This window comes from Lampris incognitus, chromosome 2, assembly GCF_029633865.1.
Source record: "Lampris incognitus isolate fLamInc1 chromosome 2, fLamInc1.hap2, whole genome shotgun sequence".
Lineage (NCBI taxonomy): Eukaryota > Metazoa > Chordata > Actinopteri > Lampriformes > Lampridae > Lampris > Lampris incognitus.
The window spans coordinates 122,774,627-122,802,420 of record NC_079212.1 but is presented as its reverse complement, the minus strand read 5'-3'; the positions used below and the strand labels follow the sequence as shown (position 1 = coordinate 122,802,420).

General features: G+C 44.4%; 1 protein-coding gene across 1 annotated transcript; it reads left to right on the top strand.

Annotated features, from left to right (window-relative positions):
• The first annotated feature begins 944 nt into the window (after positions 1-944).
• On the top strand, positions 945-27,794 carry mfsd4aa (major facilitator superfamily domain containing 4Aa). The gene is made up of 10 exons (XM_056275030.1): positions 945-1,174; positions 3,683-3,881; positions 9,737-9,994; positions 23,710-23,845; positions 23,951-24,066; positions 24,155-24,328; positions 25,717-25,864; positions 25,982-26,052; positions 26,908-27,028; positions 27,458-27,794. Exons 1-10 carry the CDS (start codon positions 945-947, stop codon positions 27,508-27,510), a joined length of 1,506 nt encoding a protein of 501 aa, XP_056131005.1. The 3' UTR covers positions 27,511-27,794.

Here is a 27,794-nt window from a genome sequence, read left to right as displayed (position 1 = left end):
ATCTCAATCCTATTGAGAATCTGGGACAGGAGCTCAATGCTTGAAAATCACGCAATTTGGATAAGCTGAAACAATTTGCCATGGAAGAACGGGCTAAGATCCCTCAAGAGACATGTGCCAACCTAGTTAGGAACCACCGTAAGAGGTTGTGAGTCAGAAAAGTTACACTATTGACTATTGTCAGAGGACTAATAATTTTGGCCTTGTCATTTTTGTTTTTTTCTTGTTTCAATTCAGCGCATCAGTAAAATATCTTAAGCTTCGTGGAGATTTTGTCTTTGTTGTTTTGGAAGCAATTAAACTATAAACACTTTTGTTTACGGTCATTTCCATGGAAAAGTTAAGGGTTTTGTTTGATTTCATAAAGGGGGCTAATAATTTTGACCTTAACTGTAGCGATCTATCCAAAATATTCTGCCATATTGTGCTGCCGGTGTTTCACCAACATCTACGACCGTCGACAAACTGTGACTGTGTAGTTGTCACAGAAAAGTTGGATAAGTTCATCCGGACACGACGTTTATTGAGATAACCGTTTCGTCAGTGAACGTGTAGTTGTGGTCGTGAACGCACGGAGAGCGCCGTTTACGTCACTAGACGGCGGTAACCACACCCATACCTACACGTAGCCAGGAGGATGTAGGCGTGAGGACCGCCAAACCTGCTGCAGAACGTTCCTCTGCAGACTGCTCCGCCTACCAAGCCCGGGAGTGAGTGACAGCGGAAAGGGGGCGGTACCCGGAGCGACAATCAGCAGGACGTCCGTCTAAAAGTCAATTAACCTGGGAACTCGAGCAATAGCGAAGTAACTTCACAATGTTGGGATCGCTGACTACCCACTTCAGGGTTTTATTTCTCACTCTTAACGTGCCACGTCTCTTCCAATGAAGATTGGTGGCAGAGGGCTTATTATTTCTCAGCTTTTTCTGACGGCTATCGACGTGATGCTGGTGGACGAGCGGCTCTGGGCGCTCTTCAAGCGTCACTGGCGGTATACTCTGACATACTGGAGCGTGTTCTTCAGTTTCGGTCTGTGTATCGCCTTCCTCGGTCCGACTATCCTGGACCTGAGGTGTCAGACCCAGTCCACATTGCAGCAGATCACATGGGTCTTCTTCTCCCAGCAGTTCTTCCTTTTACTGGGCAGCACCTTAGGAGGACTCTTCAAGAGAACGTGAGTTTGCCACGATGCTCAACGACTCTTTCTTCAAACATATAACATCAGTGTGTTTGTCTCTATTGCATGGCTGGCAAATAATGATCATATTAACAATAATAGTAACAACAGTAATAATGGTGATGATGATGATGATAATCATGATAATGTAATGTATGTGCACAACACTTCAAAGCAGGAATTACAAAGTGCTTTACATAACAGTAATTTAAAAAGTAAAATGAATTAAAATGAAACTAAACACAAATACAGAGGCACATTGTAGCAATGCAAAAAATAAACAAGAAGACAGGAAGAAATTAAACAAGATGAAATTATGAAGAGCATCAGATATATATTCAGAGCACAAGCTGACCTCTATTTTGTCAAGTGTTTCTCTGCACATGACAGTCTGCAAGTCTCTCTGTGCATATGCTTGCCCCTTTCTTTTTGTCATGGAAGAAGAGCCCACGGGTTTGAAACTGCATGTGATTGTAATTGATTAAATAAATTGATCGGAAGCATCTATGTACAGTGTGTGTGTGAGACGTTGCCTTTGTGCATGTAATAATGTCGAGGTGGTTGTCTTTCTTTAAAAGTTCCTGTTGTCAGAAGATAGTTTGTTTTATGGGTGAACCGTGACCTGAACCATATAGTCCTGCATGTGTTTGTCTGATGCAGAAGGTGAAGGAGGTAGGAAAGGGAAGGTGCAGGGTTGGCTGCACATTCTCATCCAACACCACCTGTGTGTGCTTCTGATGAGTTTTTTCTCTGTTATATTAACACTCCTTTTTTCACAGCCGTGGCCACACAATGCACAACGTTTCCAAACAAAGACACATACTGTAATACCCATGCCCACTGCAGGAGAATATATCTCCCTGTGCCCTTGTCACCAAACATGCAGCATTATATGAGGTGAAAATTTCTTTCCCCAGATAACGGCTACAAGCTGCACAGCATATCTGGCTCTTGAAAAACTTCATCAGTCGTCATCATGACACTATGACGTACATCCGGCACATGACACAGCCGCACACCTGTTCAAGATTGCAACGTGTGCGTTTGACCGACTCCGTCCTATAGAGACTCGCATGATACAAGAGCACGTGGTGTAAAAACAAACCCAAACATTCACTTGCGTGCCCACATGTTCATGCACGAAAGTAGTTGGACTACTAACGATTACACAAAGTAAGAGCAATACTAGGGATGGAGAAGATTTTTTCATAACTCAACACAGCTTACCTGTCAACTTACCTGAAACGGGTGCCCATCACAAAATTAAATGACTAAACATTTAAAAAGCTGATTTACAATGCGCATAACATCATACTTACACACAGAACCCTCATACAAGGACTCGGATTTTGCCCTTTTTTCAAATTAGGACTATTCGTTCAGTTTTGAATAGGCTACAGTCAAGGAGGGTTGTACTGTGAGTCAGATGCCACTTCAATCCAGTAAAAGGCAGGAGGTATTTAAGTTGAAGGTGCAGAGAAAGTGGAAAGTTGGCAGGAGAGTCAGCGAGATCAGAGTGACGATAATGAGGTGCTGGAGGGCTCTGATAAACTGACTGGGTAAATATGATCCTCTGAACCTGCACCCTGTCAAGGTGACTTTACTGGAGCACAGTTTGGAACAAGTTAATGGAAAGTCCCCCTGTATGAAGCAGCTGTGCACCGATGTACAGGAAGCCCTCTTTAATAAGAAACTATCAAAACACAGTAGTTATTCGAGGTTCACACGCTTCCGCTGCTCATCCCATTCTGTCTCACAAGACAGTGCATCAGGCTTCCTCATGTACAGTATAGGACAGCACATTTCCACAACGAGAACAGGTTTCATGCATACAAAATATTGCAATGTAAAGATATTCTTTATTACACTTTTATAACCCAAAATTGTCACAGCTAATCCATCTTTGATGAAATATATTTCAATCAATTAATTACTATGTTTCATACATTCATCCAACAAAAGAAATTAAGTTATTGGTTATCAATTGAACATAATTGTATGACTATCAGGGCAGCACGTTGGCACAGTGGTTAGCATGGTCGCCTCACAGTAAGAAGGTCCTTGGTTCGAGCCCCGGGGTAGTCCAACCTTGGGGGTCATCCCAGGTTGTTCTCTGTGTGGAGTTTGCATGTTCTCCCTGTGTCTGTGTGGGTTTCCTCCGGGTGCTCCGGTTTCCTCCCACAGTCCAAAGACATGTAGGTCAGGTGAATCGGCCATACTAAATTGTCCCTAAGCGACCTGTCCACGTTGTCTCCCAACTTGCCGCCCAATGACTGCTGGGATAGGCTCCAGCATCCCCATGACCCTGAGAGCAGGATAAGCTGTTTGGATAATGGATGGATGGGTGTAGGAATATCATTATGAGATGATTAAAGCCGCCAGTGCAATATGTTAAAATAAATACAAATTTTAGATGTGCAAGTTATGATGATGATTTTGATGATTAGGTATTACTATAGTATTGTTAATATTCTTGTCCTTCATCTGAATCCCCCTCTCCATCAGGCTCTCAAGCTCCCTCTCAGTCCTCTGTTGCTGCACCCTCATCATCTCTTTGGTGTTTGCCATCATACCACTATGTCACCATGTGGTACTGTTGTCTGTTGCCCTGGCGCTAACTGGCACAGCAATGGGGTTGATTGACACCATTGCCAACCAACAGCTGGTGAAGCTGTACCAGAAGGACTCTGCTGTTTTCCTACAGGTGAGGGTGGCGGGGAGCGGGAGGGAATTCTGTAGTACCATATATATTCATGTTAAAACTGAGAGACTAGATACAGTGGAGAAAGAGTGAAACTACTAAAATGGAATAGTAAACCGTTCATACTTTGGGCAATGTCCGGGTATCAAACTCCCTCAAAAGTGAGTTTACGACATCCGGGTGGCGTGGCGGTCTATTCCATTGCCCACCAACACAGTGATCACTGGTTCGAAACCCCGTGTTACCTCCGGCTTGGTTGGGCATCCCTTCAGACACAATTGGCAGTGTCTGCAGGTGGGAAGCCAGATGTGGGTATGTGTCCTGGTCGCTGCACTAGCACCTCATCTGGTTGGTCGGAGTGCCTGTTCAGGGATGAGGGGGAACTAGGGGAATAGCGTGATCCTCCCATGTGCTACGTCCCCCTGGTGAAACTCATCACTGTCAGGTGAAAAGAAGCAGCTGGCGACTGACTCCACATGTATTGGAGGAGGCATGTAGTAGTCGGCAGCCCTCCCCAGATCGGCAGAGGGGGTGGAGCAGTAACCAGAATGGCTCGGAAGAGTGGGGTAATTGGCCAAAAAATTCGATTGGGGAGAAAAAAAAAGGGGGGGTGAGTTTACACAAATGCCAAAGAGGAGAATTTACAGAGTGCATCTATAAAGTATCAATCAGAATGAATCCACTGGACTCCAGTAATTGAACCCAATACTGCATCCCTGTGCAGTGCCCAAAAAAATTGCATTCAGATTTTTTTTCCTGTATTACTCTGGATTTGCCACGTATGCAAAGTTGACACACAGTCCTTCACTCATCTCCAATGACAATGAGTAACATTTGGCAGGATGCCAACACTTTGTAGGCCTACATCATAAATTAGCTTTTAAACTGAAAGTTTAGCCTTTATTTTTGTCATTTACAGAAAAAGATCTTGCCAGGAGTCATTGTCCTGTAAGGTCAAGTCGAGTCAGTTTTATTTGTGCAGCCCTAAATCACAATTTAGTCCCAAAGGACTTTACAGTCACAGTTAACAATAAGTACAATGTACCTGTTCTTAGACCTTCCATTTGCATGAGGAACAACTCCACAGAGAGAGAAAAAAACCCTTTTCAGGAAAAGAAAATGGGAGAAACCTTAGGAAGAACAACAGAGTAAAGATCCCTCTCCCAGGACAGATAGACACACAATAACAGAGTAAAAATAACCACTAAATAGGCAAAAAAAATTGATTACACAAAGCAAAAAGGTGCAAATAGCATACAATTAATACATAAGTAATAGCAAAACAAGTGAAAATGTAATGATCATATAAGTTATAGGGAAACATTGCAAATTATGTATCATGAAGAGTCCAGGCTCCTCCCCAGGAGCACGTCATGCATCCTGCACAGATGCGACCACAGAGCAGGTGTGGCCCCATGCGTCACCACCAGTTTAGTTGCACAGAGCCCTGGAGAAAGGAGAGCTCTCATACACACAGGAGGAAAACAGGCACAAAACTCACACAGATGGAGAGAAAACTGCAGAGGGAGAGTGATGCATAGTCATAACCAATACAAATGGTACAGAATTTGTCACGAACAAATGCAAAACAAGCAGAAGTCTCCAGGAGGCTGAGGGCCTTGGTCAGTGGGAAACAGGAGGCAACGGAGATAGAAGCCTTGATCCCATAGTCACTGCACAGTCCATAGCAGAAGAACCTCAAATCCTGAAATGAATGAGAGAGAGAGAGAGAGAGAGAGAGAGAGAGAGAGAGAGAGAGAGAGAGAGAGAGAGAGAGAGAGAGAGAGAGGTACACAACAGCCATGCTCATATAACAGAAGGTTACAAAGCTTCTCTCCCCGAGGCCGTAAATGTACTAAGAAAATCCTCTCCCACTGTGGTGTCGAGCGGCAATCTGTAAAATAAATCTACTGCAACCTCCTCCTGTGCTCCTGATTCATCATCTATTCCCCCTGAACTTCCCGATGACCTCAACTCACCGATGGAAACAATGCAGAACTTTATTGGATCACTCAGCTGCATTGACTCCTGCCTCAACATCCTTGAAAATGCTGGTGCCACAATAGCAACTACTGCCCTGTTACCACAGTCTTTCGCTCTGTACGTGGCCCACTGATCTCCCGCTGGCTATTGTCACTGCTGGAAATCCATTACCCCAGTCTTGTATTCCACTGGCAGCCAATATTTCCCCCAAGCTGAGAACTGAACTACTGAAAATGATAGTATGCGTCTGCCCTGTTTAATCATGTTTTGACTGTGAAGATGTGGGACATTCTGCTGCGTTGTGCCCCAGGTTCCCATTACAGTACAGCCTCTTTGCCCCTTGGCCCCCACCGCCCCCTCCTCTCAGGCTACCCCTTCATCTACACTGATCTTCGTGGTCATCATGACCGTCAGGTGTTTTTTCTTAATAAGCCCATACACAATAATTACAATTACTTCAATTACAGTGTACGCAATTACCCAAGTTGCATTTATCTCTACAAATGCAGTGGGGACTATTAATCAGCTATTAATCTTTGGTGGTGGTGCTATATGTTAAGTTCTGCTTGCTAATTATTCCGCCTATCAAGCATTTCAGCCTTTATTCCGAGTTGGCACTTGACAATGCTCTGAAGAATGTGTGTGCATGTGGTCAACTGGCCTTACATCAGCCAATTGATAATACTGAACCGATATCATTCAACTAGTTAGCACTAGGTAATATGTGCAGATAGCTTTTGCTGCAAGTTCATGACACAAACATTTGCTTTCTTTTTGGGGGATTTCCCTTTAGCTATTCCTGAGGTTCCTCATAACCCATGAACGAGTCACCAATTCATTTGGAGTCATCGGCAAAATGTTAATTTGTCACTTTAAATTAAGGGTTTTTTTATGTATATCTTTTTAATCCATATCCTGGTTTCTTCTGATTGAACTGCAAGTTAGGTGATTTGGAATCTTCAGTCACCAATAGGTAGGTGTGTGTGTGTGTGTGTGTGTGTGTGTGTGTGTGTGGGAGAGAGAGAGAGAGACCTGTGATGAACTGGAGGACTGGAAACCTTGCCCAGGGTGTCTCGCTGCTTTTCGCTGGGATAGGCTTCAGCCCACCCATGACCCTGAATTGGATTACGCTCGATTTGAGGCTAATGCTAAGGCAAGCATTGACCCGACTGTCAGCACGATCAGTGCCAGGACCTCACTGGGAGTGGAGAAAGAAACTCATTTTATCAGAGCACAAGATCAGGAGGGCACTGAAGCAGGTCAACACCAGAAAGCAGCCATTCCAGATGGCATCTCCGGGAGGGTTTTCAAGTCCTGCACTGACGTCCTGGCAACTGTGTTCACAACTATCTTCAACCTTTCTCTGGCCCAGTCCGTGGTCCCCACATGCTTCAAACAGTCCATTATTGTCCCTGTGCCAAAGATTACTTCCCCTGCCTGCCTGAATGACAACTGCCCAGTTGCCCTCACCTCAGTAGTCATGAAGTGCTTTGAGAGGTTAGTAAAAGATTACATCTGCTCCTCTCTACCAAGCACCATAGATCTCCTGCAATTTGCTTACCATCCAAACCGATCCACGGATGACCCCATCTCCCAGGTACTGCACACCACAATCTCTGACAACAAGAGAGAGGACTATGTTAGATTGCTATTTATAGACTTTAGCTCACCGTTTAATGCTATTGTCCCTTCCAGGCTGTAAACTGTAAACTGACTAACCTGGGTCTAAACATCTCTGTGTGCACCTGGATCCTGGATTTTCTTACCATCACATCTCAGGTGGTCAGGGTAGGTGGACACACCTCCAACCCTCTCATCCTCAGCACTGGGGCCCCCCAAGGATGTGTGCTGAGCCCTCTACTGTTCTTCTTGTACACACGACTGCATGTCCAAACACAGTTCCAACACCATCACAAAGTTTACTGACGCCACAGTCATGGTGGGCTGGATCTTGAACGATGAGGAAGCGGCCTATCTGAAGGAGGTGGCAGGTCTGTCGCAAGTGGTGTTGGGCCAACCACCTCTCCCTGAATGTCAGGAAAACTAAAGAGCTGATTGTGGACTATGCCAGGAAGCGTCAGAGGTCTTACACCCCAGTGGAAATTGGTGGGACTCAAGTGGAGAGGGTGAGTAGCTTTAAGTACCTCGGTGTGCACATTACAGATGCATTAACATGAGCTACACATATTGACACTGTCGTCGCAAAGGAAAGACAGCAACTCTATAACCTCAGACAGCTGAGAAAATGTAAAATCTCACAGAAAGTCCTGCTATCCTCTATTCTGCTGCAGTGCAGAGCATCCTGATGGGAGCTTAACCACCTGGTATGGGAACAGCTCCTGTCAGGACAGGATGGCCCTGCAGAGGATTATGTGATTGGCTGAGTGCACTATAGGTATTGTGCTCCCCTCCCTGCAGAGCCTATATACAATAGGAAGTCTGTAGCAGAGCTAGGAGGCAAGTAAAGGACCCCCATCACACCAGCAATGGATCGTTTGTGCGGCTGCAATCAGGCAAGTGCCTGTGCTGCCACAAATTACACACTGAGAGACTGAGGAAGCGTTTCTCCCCACAGGCTATCAGAGCCTTGAACAATGAAAAATAAACAATAAACTCTACTACTACTACTACTACTACTACTACTACTACTACTACTTAGGCTGCTCCCATTATGGGTCGCCACAAGGATCATTGGTTTCCATTTCTTCCTGTCCTCTGCATCTTCCTCTGTCACACCAGCCACCTGCATGTCCTCCCTCACCACATCCATAAACCTCCTCTTTGGCCTTCCTCTTTTCCTCTACCCTGGCAGCTCCATATTCAGCATCCTTCTCCCAATATATCCAGCATCTCTTTTCCACACATGCCTCTCTTGCTTTGTCTCCAAACCATCCAACCTGACAACGATAAACTCTAAAGGACAATATACATGTAAGTATACAAGTACTTCTGTCACTTTTTTTTGCACTGTTCTTTTTACCATGTTTACTTTCTTTGTATATTCTGTATACTTATTGTATATATCTTTGCTTATTTTTGTGATGCTCTGGGAAATATGCTGCTGGGAAATATGCTGCTGGGAAACATTGGATCCTGGCATTCATGTGGATGTTACTTTGACACGCACCACCGACCTAAACATTGTTACAGACCAAGTACTACCTATTTATATTCTCTGCACCATTGCACTTGATCACCTCTTATTTTACTTGTATAAGTCAATCCTTGTGTATATATCTGAAGAGTGTTGTGTTGTAGTGTTGTTAAGTACTATGTTAAGTACACCGAGAGAACCAAAAAACCGGAGTCAAATTCCATGTATGTGTAAACCTACATGGTCAATAAACATGATTCTGATTCTGAACCCCTTCATGGCAACACTATTCCCTGATGGCAGTGGCCTCCGGTGGTTTTAATGTTTTGGCTGATGAGTGAATATTTGAAATTATCTTTGCACTGCATTTGTCTTTGGGCCATAATATAAGAGGACTGTCCCATCACTAGTTCATGTTTGAACCTTGTCATTTCTGAAAGCATTTGAGCTAAAAAAAAAAAAAAACCAAAGAAAAAACAAAAACAAAATTGCATCCTTTCATGAATTACCATGGGAAACATAGCCTTGAGTTAGCTTGACTGATAAGCTTCCAGCTGCTCTCTATTTTGGCTCAAGGGGTGGTTCAGGTTTTGGGTTGTGTTTTTGTGTGTAGTATTGTGTGTTTGGTTTTGTGCATGAGTGTTTATGTATGTATTTGATGTTCTGTAATTTTCAAAAAGTACAAGAAATTTTAATCAAAATAAAAAAGTAAATAAATAGACGTGTTTTTAAAGTGCCATCCCAAACTTTTCACCCCCCTGTCTGTGTCCCCACTCCCCAGGCGTTACATTTCTTCATAGGCCTTGGGGCACTAGTCAGTCCACTGGTAGCGGACCCTTTCCTGGCAGAGGATAGCTGTGTTCTGAATGGCAACTGGACCACCAATTCCTCCTCTTCCTCCCCAGACTTACAGCACCTTCGCAATACCATGGCTGGAAAGGGAACGGTGCCTCACAACATTTCCCACTACCCTCTCCACACAGAGGGTATCATCACCACTAAGGTCTCCTTCGCTTTCTGGATTATGGCTCTTATTAACGTGAGTGTTTGGAAGTCGGGGTAAGGTAAAATGGAAAGTGGGTAGGATAAAAATGTGGGCAACAGAGAGTGGTGACAGAAGAGAAAAGGGAAGAGAAAAAAATACATTGTTTACGTCCTGGTTTGCAGGCTACATAGCAAGCCTGCTGTATTTGTGTGATTTGAATAGTTCAGATAAACCCTGAGATAACACAGACGTAAGCCCAGAACTGTTTTTTTCTCTGACTAGTGCAGATCCACTTCCTGCTCTGCATGTATGATTGCAAGTATGTGCATGTCCATGCATGTGTGTATGTGTGTGCGCGAGTGTGTGAGTGTTTTTTTTGTGTGTGATGGGGTTGTATTGGTGTGTGTATCATGTGACAAAGAACATGCATTATTTCATTATATAAAGGTTTAAATGATATCGTATTTCCAAATGAGCTTTAGAGTTTTCCAACCGGTTTACAGTCTTGGCTCCACCAATGGCCACATGTGACATGGCTTTTATCACTAACAACCAAGTTGGTATCCTCCCACCTGTTCAAGTGGCGGATCTGATCAGGCACTGTGTAACTTTGACTGAGTTTACACAGTGGGCCTTAAAGCTCAGTTCAAAATTTTGACACTGATCCATCCAACTGTTTTTGTCCCACTGTTAACGTCCAATTTTGAAAGTGACCCATATCTGATATCAGTGTGAGCGGACCTTGTCCTGAAATGACTCACATGCACAAACGAACAACAGTAAATGATGCATTGTGACCGCTCCCAGCCATTTCACTTATAACTTGATTAGTGTATGTGCCCTCGAGTTAAAGTTGAACCATCATCTCCCAAAACAGATACAAACTGACTGACAGACTGACTTTGTTGTCTCTCTCTATTGACTTCCATCAGCTTTTTTTTTTATTTCCAACTAACTTCTTTCATAACCACAGCTCCACCCGTGCCCCACATGTGACACACTGTTTCATTTTAATAAAAAAAAAATCCCAATTAGGTCAGATTTAAAGTGCCGCCTGGACATAGTGTATGTGATCCAATGGTGCTGGTGTGAAGAGGGTCACCATTTAATTTGATAAGGAGGAGATCCAGTGATTCCATATGTTAAGAATAAACCTTGTCTGCGTGTGACAAGTTAAAAGGCTAATACACTAAGGGTCTGTTATAAGTTTAAAAAGACAGTAAACTCATGGTCTGTAATAAGATTAAGATTCTGAGAAATGGTGGAAGAGATCATATGTGTAATGTGTTGGCATTGAGATAGCAGTATTGGTGCTCCCTCTACAGGTGCTGGGTGTGTGCTCTGCTGTGTTGTAGGCCTGCGCTGTTGAGTGTATATGGGTTAAAGAACTGCAGGGCATACACTGTTGTCTTAGTCTCCATAATGTATCTTAAATAAGGCGTTATCCCAGTAGTATATTACAATTTGGCGACGAGGATGGGATGAGAAAAATCTAACAAAGAGATACAACTTTGCGGAAAGTAAATCACAGGCCAGAACTTTGTAGCTCTAATAAATCATGGAATGTCCAGTCAAACGGAGCAGGTTAAGTGTCTACTTTATTCAGCTAATAGGTCAGTTCACATGTATGCAACACGACTTTCACACATAAAGTCTACTGTCGTAAAACCCCTTTTATGTACAGCCACATCTCACAGTTTCTGTCACTGTCGTGCACATTACCGTATTAACTGTAATACTATGACATCTCCCTCTTTCAGTTTTTCTTTCACCTTTTAAAGTAAACAGATATAACATTATGTTAAACATTATGTAAACAATGCTATTCTTCCGTAGCATCAATAAAACACTTACCACACTGAGAGCAACAATAAGGCTTCAACATTCAGTTTAACATTTCACAACCTATTACACTCTGAAACTCTTTTCACATTTCCAAATAACTCCTTAGTTATATAGTTTACCATCTGGAACCCTTTTTTCCCCTCCTTTTTTCCCCCCTATTTTCATAAACGTATATCCCCCCAAAGGCCATGAGATGTGAGAACACAGTCACTCACAAGTCCAGTCTAACAACTGGTTTAATGACCCGTCCAGACCTGGTCTGTGACAGTTTCTCTGTACCAGCATGTATGCTGACACTGGGGGTGTGTGGACTAGTCCCATGTCCAACTGTGTCGTAGGGCTCTTGACTAGCTTCCTTGCAAACAGGTGAGACAGGCATTATGCTCCCAGCTGTCTCTGGAGCAGGAGCAGGCATCGCCTGGAGATGGCGACGGTTATGCCGGAACGTTCCACCCTGCTGTGTCTCGATGAAGTAAGACCATGGTGTGACACTCTCACTGGTCACTACTGCAGGAGTTGTCCAGGATTTCTGGTGGTCCAGCTTGGTGAGAACATGACCACGTGGCTGCAGTGGAGGTAGGGATCTCACCCCGTGACGTTGGTTATAATAGAAGGTTTGCTTCTTCTTTTCGGCCTTGTCCTTCTGCTTGATCCGTTGCAAATTAGGCCATCTAGGTTGCAGGTTTCTCTCGTTCTCCATGTGACGCACAGGGCTCCTTGACAGTGTGTGTGCCACAACGAGTGTCTTTCCAGGTGCATACTCAGCTACGGGTTTAAACCTCATGAGCCGCAAAAGAAGTCTCTGGCACCATAGTGGAACATTGTCTAAGTCCTTGCTGTTCATTAGTGGGACCAAGGGCTTGTGGTCTGTCACTAGTTTGAAACTCTTGAGGCCATAGAGGTATTTTTCAAACCGCTCGCAGAACCAGACACACGCCAAACACTCTTTGTCGATCTGCGCATATCTGGTTTCTGTGTCAGTCAGTCTCTTGGAGCAGTATGCTACTGGCTTCCAGTCTTCCCCATGGAGCTGCAGTAATACGCCACCAATCCCATAGCTACTTGCATCAGCTGAGACTGCGGTGGGTTTGCTGACGTCATAGAATGTCAACACAGGCGATGTCACCAGGAGCTCTTTAAGCCTCTCAAATGCTGTCTGTTGTGCTGGCCCCCAGGTCCATCGTGTCTTGGACCTTAGCAGCTCATACAGTGGCTGGCCCACTGTGGATAGGTTTGGCACGTATTTACCGAGACAGTTCACCATGCCAAGGACTCGTTTCAGGTCCTGCACATTCACTGGTGTGGTAAGCTTTCAGATAGCCTCCACTTTGGCTGGATCTAGTCGCACGCCAGTGGCATCAATCACGTCCCAGAAAGTGAAGCTGTTTCTGCCTCAGCACACACTTTTTCTTGTTGAGCTTAAGTCAAGTGGACTCGAATCTCTCCAGGACATTCTGAAGCCAAAGGTCGTGTTCTTCCATGTCCCTTCCGTACACGACTATGTCATCCATACACACAGCTGCCCCCTGTAGGCCATACAGTGTCTCTGTCATTTTTCTTTGAAATATCTCTGGTGCACTCATTATTCCAAATGGTAAGCGTCGGAAACAGTACCTGGCGAATAGAGTGATGAACGTCGTCAGCCTGGTACTGTCACTATGCAAAGGGAACTGGAAAAATCCCGAGGCTGCATCGAGGCCGGAGAACACCATTGCTCTGCTCAGCTTGGCTATGATCCCCTCCGGTGTAGGTAAGATGAATCTCTCTCTCTTAACCCGTTCATTCAGTTTCTTTAGATCCATGCATATTCGCACTTTTCCAGACCTTTTCAGGACGGGCACCATAGGGGCACACCAATCTGCCGGCTCTGTTACCTCCTCTATAATGCTGTTCTCCTCCATCCAGCACAGCTCTTCTCTAACCTTGTGCATTAGCGGTATTGGGACCCTGTGCGCTGTGTGCACTAAATATGGTGCGGCACTGTCTTTTAACTGTATCTTTACAGGCTCTATCTTTAGATTGCCATGCTCTCCAAATGCATTATGGACCTCCTCAACTCGCTTCACAAGGCCCATCTCTGCTGCAGTGGAACGGCTGAGTAAGTTGTTGACACGCTGCCCTCTGGTAACATACACTGGGAATGAGTATGACTTGCACTTGTACATGGTGCATGCTTGAAATTGCCCTTGACAATTCAATTGACCCCTTGGACTGCATAGTGAAATGCTGGTCTGCTTTAGTTCTCTCTCTGGAATTAGCATATTGAAAGTCTCTTCACACATAACACTAGTGTCTGCTCCAGTATCAATCTTAAACTCCACTGGTGTTGCACCAATGAAAAGCTGCACTGTCCATTTTCATCAGTCAATTTTGCATTCACTAATCCCAAAAATTATGCATTCTGCTCATCAGTCTTTGTAACTTCACTCACCGATTTGCTCTTACGCATTCTCTCCCAATGTCAATTTTTGTTGCACTTGTTGCATGCTGATTTGAATGCTGGGCATCTTCCCTGGTTTTTGTGTTGCATTTTTCCACATCTGCCGCACTTTCCTCAGCGCTCCGTGTTTCTGGAGTCTTTGTCTCCTTTCTGCTTAGCGTTACGTTGCCATTTTGGGTTTTTCTTCCACGCGCCCTGTGCATGCACCTCTTGCACAGTTGCTGCAGCGCTTGTAGCTTCCCCTTGCTTGCTAATTTGAATACTAACAGACTCTGACTGACGCACTGACTGTACTGTTTGTGCTAGCGTGAGATCCTTCATGAGTTGCAACTTACGAGACTGCTCTTTATCTAGAATCCCTACCACGATCCGGTCACAAATATTCTCATCCCTATTTATCCCGAACTCGCAGTGCTCTGATAGCTCATAAAGGGCTCTGATAAAGGCCTCTGCTTTCTCACCTGGTTGTTGCACCCACAGATGGAAAATGGCTCGCTCGTGGATTATATTCTGTTTAGGGAAAAAGTACTCATTGTATTTATACAGGACTATATTGTAATAATTCTCGTGTGCTGCTTCAGCAAAAGTGAAAGGCTTGAAAATATTCTCTGCTTCACTCCCCATCGCATATATTAGAGAACTAACTTGTACTTCACCATCTTCCTTGTGGAGCTTGGTCACCATTCTGAATCTCTCGAAGCGTCTTTTCCAGTCAGTCCATTCCGTCGGTTTATCAAAGCAAAAGTTTTCTGGTGGGCTAAACTTCACCATAATTCACTATCTTTGTGAATATATGCCTCACTTCTGACACCATGTAATAAATCATGGAATGTCCAGTCAAACAGAGCAGGTTAAGTGTCTACTTTATTCAGCTAATAGGTCAGCTCACATGTATGCAACACGATTTTCACGCATAAAGTCTACCATCGTAAAACCCCTTTTATGTACAGCCACATCTCACAGTTTCCGTCACTGTGTTGTGTTGCTAAGGGACCACTCGAAGACACACGTCTGTTAGCATACGCTTCTTTACTTGACAACCCCCATCACACTCCTCCCCTCTTACAGTCACTTACATCCTATCTTGTCCTCTAGCTCCCCTACTGTGTCCTCCAACTGCATCAACTCAAGACATCACACATTGCCGTGCACATTACCGTATTAACTGTAATACTATAAAAGTAGCGTTAAGAAACGGCTAACAAAAGTGGTATGCTAACGAGAGCTAGCTAGCAAGCTAACCTACGGCTACGTGACTGCTGAAGCTGGCAAGATGGCGACATTTCAGACTGGAGCGTTAGCGGAGTTCAACAAGGGAAATTAAGATTTTGAATCTTAACTGGAAAGATTGGGACAGTGGATGATCACTAACAATGTGGATGATGGAAAAAGGTCAGTGTGTTCCTGTCAGTGATTGGAGCGGATGCCTACCGATTTTTGAAAAATTTGATGAGTCCTGATAAGCCTAGCGCACAAAACCTATGATGTGCTAAGCAAGGCCCTGAGTGACCATTACAAACCGAAGCCTGTGTTCATCGCTGAACAGTTTCTTTTCCAGAAAAGTAACCAGCAAGAGGGTGAGTCTATTCTGATTATGTAGTAGCACTGAAGCAGCTGGCGACTCACTGTGATTTCAGCACACACCTTAATGATGCACTCCATCACCGTTTTGTTAGCGGCTTAAAGACCGAGGCAATTGAAAGAAAACTGTTATCAGACCCAGCGCTAACAAGAAGTGAAGTAGCATTAGTGATGGAGATGGCATTACGGAACACGGTAATGTAAATAAAGTGCATTATCAGAAAACAAAAAAACAAAAGGGCATGGAAAAAACATCAAGGCTCACACAATGTAAAGAAAACCTACCATCAGAGGAATGATGACAGCAAACAGCAGCAGCCACAGCCATGCTACCGATGTGGGGGTAAGCACAGCGTGCAGGTATGCAGGTTTAAGAAAGACGCCATCACTGCTCCAAGGTAGGCCATATTGAAAAAATGTGCAGAAACAAGAAAACAGTATGTGCAGGTAGCAAAGAAGATGAAACCAATAATGAAAACGAACCATTTGGAGTATACACTGCATATAAAGCTTCCCATGGGAAACAGGGCATTACTGTCGATGTGAGATTGGAAGGGAAGGGAGCTGACATGCTATTAGACACCGGAACTGCGGTGACTTTAGTGTCAGAGATAGTCCACAGAGAGGCACTGTCCCGCCTACCCCTTGAATCATGCCACATGCAACAGTCCACATTTTCAGGAGAAAGGATACTGTTGTTAGGGCAGGTGACCATGTAAGCTAAATTTGAACAACAAACAGCAGAGTTACCACTGGTGACTGTGAAAGGAGATTGACCAGCCCTGCTAGGCCGAAACTGGCTGAGCAAAATCAAGCTAAACTGGAGCAACATATTCTCTGTTGGAGCCGTAGGTGACACAGTGATGCTGACGTGGAGGCTGTGCTACAGAAACACAAGGCTGTGTTCGAAGAGGGCTCCAGAACCAGCTGGGAGTTCAAGGCATCCATCAAGGTAAAGCCACACATCCAGCCTATCTTCAGGAAAGCCAGACCCATACCATACGCACTGAAAGAGTCAGTGGAGAAAGAGTTGGATAGACTCGAGGGCATGGGCATCATAACGAAAGTGGACAGAAGTGAGTGGGCGTCACCCATTATCATTGTGCCAAAATCAGATAAATCCATCAGAATCTGTGGCGACTACAAGGTGATGGTGAACCAAAGTGTGGCAGAGGAGACGTACCCACTGCCCAACGCTCAGAATTTGTTTGCAACATTGGCTGGAGGCCAGTTCACAAAATTGGACTTGTCACACACGTATCAACAACTCAAGCTGGATAAAGATAAAGCACTATAACACAAAAAAACAGGCGAGGCTAGCCTGTGATGCTAGTCCTTACGGAGTCGGAGCTTTTATTTCCCACATAATGGAAAATGGGGAGGAAAAGCCAATAGCATTTGCATCATGCGCTCTGTTGAGGGCAGAGGGTAAATATGCACAAATAGAGCAGGAAACTCTTGCCGTCATTTTTGGAGTGGAGAAGTTCCACAAATACCTCTACAGGAGAAAATTCAGACTCACCAATGATTACAAGATGCTCTTGGCTATCCTGGGTTCAAAGTCAGCCATCCCCACCTTAGCTGCCCTCTGAATGCAACAATGGGCACTAACACTCATGGCGTACAGTTAAGACATCAAGTATCACAAGTCAGCAGACCATGCAAACGCAGACGCACTCTTCAGGCTGCCGCAACCAGGCAAAGACAAAGTGGGTGAATAAAACAGCATTTCCTACTTCTCATTCATTGGCAACCTTCCTGTGCATGCCAATGACATAGCCCAAAGCACACGGAATGACCCAGTGCTGAGCCGAGTGAGGGGGATCACGTTGAATGGATGGCCAAATCAGATCAAAGGTGAGAGTCTCAGACTGTTCTTCATCTGTTAAACAGAACTATCTAAAGAGCAAGGTTGCATGCTATGTGGCATGAGGGTCATTGTTCCCTCAGCACACAGAGCAAGGCTACTAAGCAACCTACACACAGGACACCCATCCATATGTCGCATGAAGGCTTTATCGAGATCCTATGTGTGGTGGCCCAACATGGATCAAGAGATTGAGAGAACAGTTCAGAACTGCGGTGCCTGCCAGTCAGAAAGAAAACTGCCAGCAGTAGCCCCACTACACTGCTGGAAGTGGCCAACCCATGTATGGCAGAGAATATGCATAGACTTCTGTGAAAAGGCGAACAGTGTTTTTTAGTACGCATCGACGGCCATTCGAAATGGTTAGAGGTGGTTCCCATGACAACCACAACTTCAGCAAAGACCATTGATGTCCTCCGCAACATCTTCGCATCTCATGGTCTACCAGAAGAACTTGTTTCCGACAATGGACCTCAGTTCACTTCCAGTGAATTCAAGCAATTCCTGAGGAGTAATGGAATCAAGCAGACACTTGTGCCAGCATACAATCCTGCATGAAACGGTGCTGCAGAGAGATCGGTTCAGACAGTCAAAGCAGCACTGATGAAGCAAGTTCTGGGTGAAGAGAAAAGGCAGATGACAGCATCACTACAACACCATCTCGCCAACTTCCTGCTGATGTACAGGTATACACCACACACTGTGCATTCCCACTTCCAAGAAAGGAGTGCCACAGATCTTTACAAGCAACTAGCCTTGGAAGCACAGAACAGCAAAGAAACCCCTCAGAGTTTCCTCATGCAAGTTTTAGATTTGAGGCAGAAAGTACTGTTTGCTTCCCAAGAGTCAGAATCAGGGCTTAAGTATGATCCAGCTTTTGTCCAGTGCACGTGTCTACACACATAACTGACTGGTCTCCAGAATGATAGTATTGGGATAGACATGCAGCCTCAATATGGACCTATCAGTGCACCAACTGCTCTGTCCATGCTCCACGGAGATGTTTTGCCTGCCAGCAAACAGGAGCGAATGAACGCTGTATGCACTGCTACCAATGTGGAAGTGGAGAACATTTTCAAGCTGGATGTAAAATTAAAGCAATCAGACCATCTCTAGAGGCTCCTTTAAACAGGGAATGGTTACCACCATGGGACGGGTGTTGACCATAACTAGCAAAGAGTCCCAGAAATTTGCAAATTGCAGCAATGTGGACTCACCTGTCAAACTGAAACAAAACGCATCCTGTAAAGAGACCCTATATTGTTCCAAAACATGTCAAAACCAAAACTGGGCTAAACATAAGAGAAAATGCACTCACCTGTTAAGTACCAGTGAAAAGTTTTCCTTTAAAAAGAAAAACACTCCGTCCTCCCTAGCTTGAGTTGACCACTCCCACAAAGTCAACTCGCTAGTTGGCAGGCAGTGTCTTGTTGAATGTTACCTGAATGGCCATCAACTGCAAACTCTATGGGACACAGGTTCTCAGGTATCGATAATCGATGAAAGATGGAAAGATAAATATTTACCAACCACAAGGCTGAGGGACATTTCAAAGATCCTTGACCCACCTGATGATTTGACATTGACTGCTACAAACGGAACGGAAATGCTGTACTTAGGATGGATTGAAACGACTTCCCGGCTAGCCCCTAAAACTAACTAAGCAGAAGGCCTGATCATTTCAGTCCTTGTAATGAAAGGCTGGCACTTGTTTCATCCCATCATAGGCTTCAATGTTATCGAGCACATCCTGACAAAGACTGAAAAACCTAAACAGTACGGAGCAGTGTGGAAAGCTTTCCCAAGTCTCAAAAGATACAAGTTGAGAGCTTTTATACAGGCTGTTGGCGCAGAGTAAGCAGATGGTATGCAGTAAAAACAAAAAAAGAGGTTACAATTTTAAAGCCCAGTAGCATCCAAATTAGCTATCGTGTAGCTGTGCAGCCCTTTAAAGAGATATGACCATGCTATTTCAGCCAGACCTGAACCCGCAGTGGCCAGATGACCTTGAGCTGTATGACACACTAGTCAGAATCAGGAAAGGTGTATTCCCAGTCATCACAATTGATGTTTCTAACGCAACTGACCATGACATTGTTTTGCTAAGGCACACTTAAATTGGCACAGTACAAACCATTATGACAGTCCTGCCCGCTCAGATTTTTACAAACGTTTCAACACAAGCCACAGTGAATCACACCAGCATGAAACTGACAAGTAATGCCAGTGAACAGTGGGACCCCTCCTGTAGATTTAAGTCATCTTAGTGAAGATCAGAGACAAGTAGTGAAACAGATGCTTAGAGAAGAGTGTCATTCCTTCCCAAGGTCAGACAATGATATTGGCTCTATTGAAAAGTTGCATATGACCATTCCCCTCAAATACACTGAACCAGTCAAATGCACATATACAGTGCATCCGGAAAGTATATTCACACCCCTTCACTTTCCCCACATTTTGTTATGTTACAGCCTTATTCCAAAATGGATTAAATTCCTTTTTTTCTCATCAATCTACATACAATACCTCATAATGACAAAGCGAAAAAGGTTTTGTAGAAATTTTTGCAAATTTATCAAAAATAAAAAACTGAAATATTGCATGTACATAAGTATTCACATCCTTTACTCAGTACTTGGTTGAAGCACCCTTGGCAGTGATTACAGCCTTGAGTCTTCTTGGGTTTGAAGCTACAAGCTTGGCACACCTATATTTGGGGTATTTCTCCCATTCTTCTCTGCAGATCCTCTCAAGCTCTGTAAGGTTAGATGGGGAGCGTCGCTGCACAGCTATTTTCAGGTCTTTCCAGAGATGTTCAATGGGGTTCAAGTCTGGGCTCTGGCTGGGCCACTCAAGGACATTCACAGACTTGTCCCGAAGCCACTACTTCGTTGTCTTGGCTGTGTGCTTAGGGTCGTTGTTGTGTTGAAAGGTAAACCTTCGCCCCAGTCTGAGGTCCTGAGTGCTCTGGAGCAGGTTTTCATCAAGGATCTCTCTGTACTTGGCTCCATTCATCTTTCCCTCGATCCTGACTAGTCTCCCAGTTCCTGCTGCTAAAACACATCCCCACAGCATGATGCTGCCACCACCATGCTTCACTGTAAGGATGGTATTAGCAAGGTGATGAGAGGTGCCTGGTTTCATCCAGATGTGACGTTTGGCATTCAGGCCAAAGAGTTCAATCTTGGTTTCATCAGACCAGAGAATCTTGTTTCTCATGGTCTGAGAGTCCTTTAGGTGCTTTCTGGCAAACTCCAAGCGGGCTGTCATGTGCCTTTTACTGAGCAGAGGCTGCCGTCTGGCCACTCTACCATAAAGGCCTGATTGGTGGAGTGCTGCAGAGATGGTTGTCCTTCTGGAAGGTTCTACCATCTCCACAGAGGAACGCTGGAGCTCTGTCAGAGTGACCATCAGGTTCTTGGTCACCTCCCTGACCAAGGCCCTTCTCCCCTGATTGCTCAGTTTGGCTGGGCGGCCAGGTCTAGAAAGAGTCCTGGTGGATCCAAACTTCTTCCATTTACGAATGATGGAGACCACTGTGCTCTTCGGGACCTTCAAAGCTGTAGAAAAATTTTTTGTACCCTTTCCCAGATCTGTGCCTCGATACAATCCTGTCTCGGAGGTCCACAGACAATTCCTTTGACTTCATGGCTTGGTTTCTGCTCTAACATGCAATGTCAACAGTGGGACCTTATATAGACAAGTGTGTACCTTTCCAAATCATGTCCAATCCATTGAATTTACTAGAGGTGGACTCCAATCAAGATGTAGAAACATCGCAAGGATGATCAGTGGAAACAGGATGAACCTGAGCTCAATTTTGAGTGTCATAGCAAAGGGTGTGAATACTTATGTACATGCAATATTGCAGTTTTTTATTTTTAATAAATTTACAAAAATTTCTACAAAACGTTTTTCACTTTGTTATTATGGGGTATTGTGTGTAGATTGATCAGGAAAAAAAAGAATTTAATCCATATTGGAATAAGGCTGTAACATAACAAAATGTGGGGAAAGTGAAGGGGTGTGAATATACTTTCCGGATGCACTGTATATCAGTGCCTAGCTCCCTGTACCAGGAAATGAAGGGTTACCTCCATGACCGAATAACAGAGGACTAGGTCAGGAAGTCATACTCCTCACCTGTTGCGTGTGTTAGAAAAAAAGATGGCACTCTACGGTTGTGCATAGATTATAGAGACCTGAACAGGAAGACCCATCCTGACCATCAGCCTATCTCTTGTGTCCAAGACATCATGGACAGTCTAGGGGGTAAATCCTGGTTTTCTCTCCTAGATCAGGGGAAAGCGTACCCCCACGGATTAATGTTGGAAAAAGGCAGACCACTGACAGCTTTTGTTACACCATGGGGGCTTTGAGTGGATTCACATCCTCTTTGGCCTCATGAACACCCTTGTGGCCTTCCAACATTGTATGGAGGAATGTTTGGAAGGGTTTCAGGATAACGTCTGAATTCCTTATCTGAACAACACTGGCTTTCATTAAAACCTTCGACAATCATGTGAATGATGTACAGAGAGTGCTGCAATGCCTCAGAGAGTACGGCATCAAACTCAAGCCAAGTAAGTGTGATCTATTCAAATCTGAGGTCCGCTATCTGGGCAGAATAGTCTCTGCAGAGGGCAGTAGAGTTGATTCAACTGACATCGAAGCTATTAGAGCACTAAAAGACCTCAGACTGTGGGCCAACTCAGAAAAATACTTGGTCTACTCACCTACTACAGACAGGCAGTATATCAGACTTTTCACGAAAAGCCAGCTGTCTGTATGAGCTCCTAAAAGCAGACTTGGATGAAGCTCCTGACAACAACAGAAAAACAAGCTTAAAGAAAGTGAGCCATGTTGTGCCCTCAAACAAGCCGATCATGTGGACAGACCAGCACCAACAGGTACTTGAACAGTTGATTGACTGTCTGCTCCATCCACTAGTGTCAGGTTTCCCTGATTTCACTCAGCCATTCATTGTACACACTGATGCGTTACACCAAGGCTTGGGAGCAGTACTCTATCAAAAACAATATGGCAAGCTTACAATGACTCGGGAAGGACTCAGCCAGACATTTCTCTGTTCACGGCTGAGATGGACAGCATAGCGGTGCAACACGTCTTTCGGTTTATTTAAATACATCAATTGTTAAGGAATCTGTTCAACAGTATTGTTGTTTGTGTTGTTATTTGTTAATAAAAAAACATTTTCCAAAAGGTTTGGTTTATTGGATGCATGTTTGTAATCCTGAGGGATTTGGTTGAACGAGGTCCTATTATACACTTCTTGTGACATAATAAAAGCTTGTGTCATTTTTTTTTATTATGGATAAATTATAGCCCTAGATAAATAAATGCTAATAGGCTCCAAATCTGAAACAATGCCCAGCAAAGTGCTATGAAACGGAAGCACAGAAACAGCATACTAGCACAAATAAATTTAAGATTTATATTTAGGAGATTTATATTTATTTATAATTTCTTTATTGTCATTTCTCAGGACTCGCAATTTTTTTCTTCTGCATTTAACCCTTCCTATACACTGGGTAGCACAGTGGCCCAGTGGTTAGCGCTGTTGCCTCACAGCAAGAAAGTCTTGGGTTCGAACCCCAGGGTTGTCCAACCTTGGGGTCATCCTCTGTGTGGAGTTTGTATGTTCTCCCCATGTCTGCAGTGGGTTTTCTCCAGGTACTTGCCTTGGTCAGGTACCCCTGACCAAGGCAAGTATATATATACATATATACACATATATACATATATATATATATATACGAACCCAAAAATGGAAAACCGAATACCTACCCAACGACCGAATATCTGGATAGCCGGAATTTGGGTCCAGCCCTAGTCTCCACCCACATGATCATCATTCGAGTAAAAGGTTCTCACTGAGGAAACATTACCCTATTACTCTCGTGATTATTTCTCCCCATTTTCAGAGGTGTAACGTGTGTGTGTGTGTGTGTGTGTGTGTGTGTGTGTGTGTGTGTGTGTGTGTGTGTGTGTGTGTGTGTGTGTGTGTGTCACCAGCTTCCTATCCCGCTGGCAGTGTTTATATTGATGTACCATGAGAGACTGCTGCCCTGCTTCAGCCCGAGTCCTCCTCTGTTATCCAGAGACTCTCTGTCCTCCACGACCACCACAGCATCAGAGAAGAGCGAACAGGGTAGGATTCTTTGTCTGTGTTTAATTCTTTTCTTTTCCAGTTGAGTAAGATGGGAATCAAGCCCATCTGTGCAAAAAAAAAAAAAAAACATCCCTGTCTTCTCAGGTCATGGGGTTACGTTTGCCTGCTTCAACCCTGAGAAACTGCGTGGTCGCCCTCCCTCTTTCTTCCTTCTCCATTTTCTGGGCGGAGCCATCCTCTTCATTACAGATGGCATCATTGTGAGGTTTTACAGTCACGTTTCAGAATAAGCATATGAGTAGGCATACAAATGCTGTGATGAGTAATATCCTGCTGTGTGTAATCCAGGGTTCCTACGCAGGCTTTGTCTACACCTATGCTGTGAGCCCTCCCTTGTCTATGGGTTATAAGACGGCAGGCTGCCTGGACAGTGTGTTCTGGGCCTCCATCACAGCAGGCAGGCTGGCTTTCATCTACCTGTCCTACAGATATACAGCCACCAGGCTACTCGTCTTCAGTCTGGTATATCAAAAACACATTCACATTAATCATAACCATTCACAGAAAATTGAATCAGTTCATCTGGACACAACGTTTATTGGAAGAAACGTTTCATCACTCATCTAAGTGACTTCTTCGGTCTCAGCGGACTGCAGGTATCCCCTAACCTTATAAACAGCACGGTTGCATAACAACCAAACCAACTTTTAGTTTCATATACAAATTGCTGTGACCATTAATTAGAGTTACAATGGCCATATGTACTATTCACGGAGGATTAGGGAATAGTCGCAATCACAGCATTGTAAAATGGTGACAGATGTACTCTTAGACCCCCCCCCCCCCACACACACACACACACATACCCACATCAATGGTTCAGGGATGGTTGTTCCCTCTTCACACGACCTCTTTGACTTCCCGTTCAAACCAGCGTTCCTCCCTATCAAGGATGTGCGCATCTTTATCCTTGAAAGAGATCGAACATGCATCAAGACATTACTATTCACATTTCCACATCCACGATCAAGTCACTACCACCTCAAAATAGATTGATATGCTCATTGGTTTATTGGGAACACATTGAAATAGGTAACTAAAACAAAAATGTATGTCATTTAGGGCATCCAGGTAGTGTAGCAGTCTATTCGCCTACCAACATGGGGATCGCCAGTTCAAATCCCCATGTTACCTCTGGCTTGGTCGGGCATCTCTACAGACAAAATTGGCCGTGTCTACTGGTGGGAAGCTGGATGTGGGTATGTGTCCTGGTCTCTGCACTAGTGCCCCATCTGGTCAGTCGGGGCGCCTGTTCGGGGGGGAGGAGGAACTGGGGGAATAGTGTGATCCTCCCACATGCTACATCCCCCTGGCGAAACTCCTCACTGTCAGGTGAAAAGAAGGAGCTGGTGACTCCAAATGTATCGGAAGAGGCATGTGGTAGTCTGCATCCCTCCCCGGCTCAGCAGAGGGGGTGGAGCAGTGACCCGGACGGCTCGGAAAAGTGGGGTAATTGGCCAGATACAACTGGGGAGAAAAAGGGGATTTTTATAAGTATATCATTTAAATACAGTAGCAAAGCAAACTTGGTTCAAGATTTCCAAACTTGATGACAAATGCTGTTAAGATATTTTTCAAGTTCAATCATTTTCACTTGTTTTTATTTAATTGGCCCCAGCCCAGTATTGGCGCTGGTGAAGATTGCTGAACCCAAACTAAATAATTGCTTTCTCACATTGCCCACCTATGGAACCTGTGATGCAGACTCTAAATCTCAAAAAGTGTGTTAAAACTAATTTTGGCATTGTTCCATCAGCCTTTGTATTTCTCATTGTATCTGTTGCCCTCTCCCCTCTTCCAACTTCCTGACTGTCTGTTATTCTGTCTGCCTCTTTGTCTCCCGCATTAAGGTTGGCGTGATACTAGTGCAGTGCATGATACTGTTGCTTTACTATAGTCAAGTATTTATCTTCATCGGTACGTGTTTGTTGGGACTTTGCATCAGCAGTGTGTTCCCCTGTCTGCTGGCCTATACAGAGGACATACTAAACTATAAAGGTAATCTAAGCATGTATAACCTTACCTTCATGTAAGCGTACATAAGCATGCACGCACACACTCACACAAAGTGTAGAAATTGCTTTTGAATTTCTAATTCTTTGTCTGCATCGAAAGGTTGTGCAACTACTGTTCTGGTGACCAGTGCCGGCACAGGAGAAATGGTAATGCAGGTGGCTGTAGGATCGGTAAGAAATCCTCTGAATATTTGTGTATGTATTGTGGCTGTGCATGTTTGTATCCAAGTCCATTACAGCCCCTTTCTCTGTGATACTGTTCAAAATAACCCCAGTAAATCTCAATCATGAAACCTATGCTGCAGCTTTCTTCATCACCAGGGTTTACCAGTGTGCCCAGACTGAAAAAAATGACTCCATGCTTTTGGGAAGAAACCTCCCTCCATTTGTATCCAATAGCACAATGATGCAATCTGATTAGACTGTGCATTTTAATGGCATCCAAATCTCTGCATGTGATTATGCTGGTGTGTACATGTGAGGCCTTGATATGTGTTGGTGTGTGCTCTAGTAAAATTATGCAAACTTGTTGGAAAAAAGTAATTGAAAGTCGGCGTTTGGGTGGCGTGGTGGTCTATTCCGTTGCCTACCAACATGGGGCTCGCCGGTTCAAATTCCCATGTTACCTCTGGCTTGGTCGGGCATCTCTTCTGACACAATTGGCCGTGTCTGCGGGTGGGAAGCCGGATGTGGGTATGTGTCCTGGTTGCTACACTAGTGCCTCCTCTGGTTGGTCGGGGCACCTGTTTGGGGGGGAGGGGGAACTGGGGGGAATAGCGTGATCCTCCCTTGTGCTATGTCCCCCTGGCGAAACTCCTCACTGTCAGGTGAAAAGAAGCGGCTGGTGACTCCACATGTATTGGAGGAGGCATGTGGTAGTCTGCATCCCTCCCCGGTCAGCAGAGGGGGTGGAGCAGTGACTGGGACGGCTCAGAAGAGTGGGGTAATTGGCTGGATACAATTGGGGAGAAAAAAAATAGTAATTGAAAGCAGAAAGACAATGAATCTGTGCATGTCTCACTGTAGGTGATCCACAGTCAGGGCAGCTATACCTTTCTGTTGAGTGGAGTGATTGCATCTTTCATCGGCTTCTCCTTATTTCTGTTCCTCCTCTATGTCCAGCGCATACACAGAAACTGCCAGCCAGGTAAAACATATGATAAACACGATATAACATATACAGCTCTAGGGTAGAGCAGTTTTGGCCAATATGTCAAATTGATAGTAAAGTGAAGTACATTTCACAGTAGCTTGGCCATATTTCAGCCAAATCAAAATTTGGATAGTGTTTCTTGCTGGTGATTACTTTTGTCATTTTGAGGTGGGACTACTGCAACTCCAGACTTTGTTTTGGTCTTGAGAACCAGGAAGGGTTTTACATTTTATTTTATATTTTTGATCAGTTCATTTTGGGTTTAGCTGATGTACTTTGCATAACAAAAGGAAACTTGCATCCGTTGCACAACTTGCACCTCTTGATGTGGCAAACTCAAACATATGATACCTAAAGCCACATTTGCACTCTTTTGCATCAACCTTTATGTTCTGACGAAGATTAACGTTGTTTACTTTTCAGAGTCTCCTAAGGACATAGACATGACGGAGAAGCCAATGTCTGGAGACCAGTGAGGCAAAGACACCCAAGATCTGGCCAGAAACAACAGTTTTTTTCTGATGATACAAAGGGAATATGAGAAGAAAATCTGATAAAGCTTGTCTCCCCACTGGGCATTTAAAATCTGCCATATTTGCCAAAGAAATGATGAAGGTACACTTGAGTGATAAACCTTCATCCTGGCCGCCATCTCACAACAAAAATGAACTGTAACCTAGAGTGCCTTCCTCTACAAGCCATCCGATCAAGTTAAAATTCAATGGAAACTCGACTTCATTTACTGTGGAATGGCATCAAG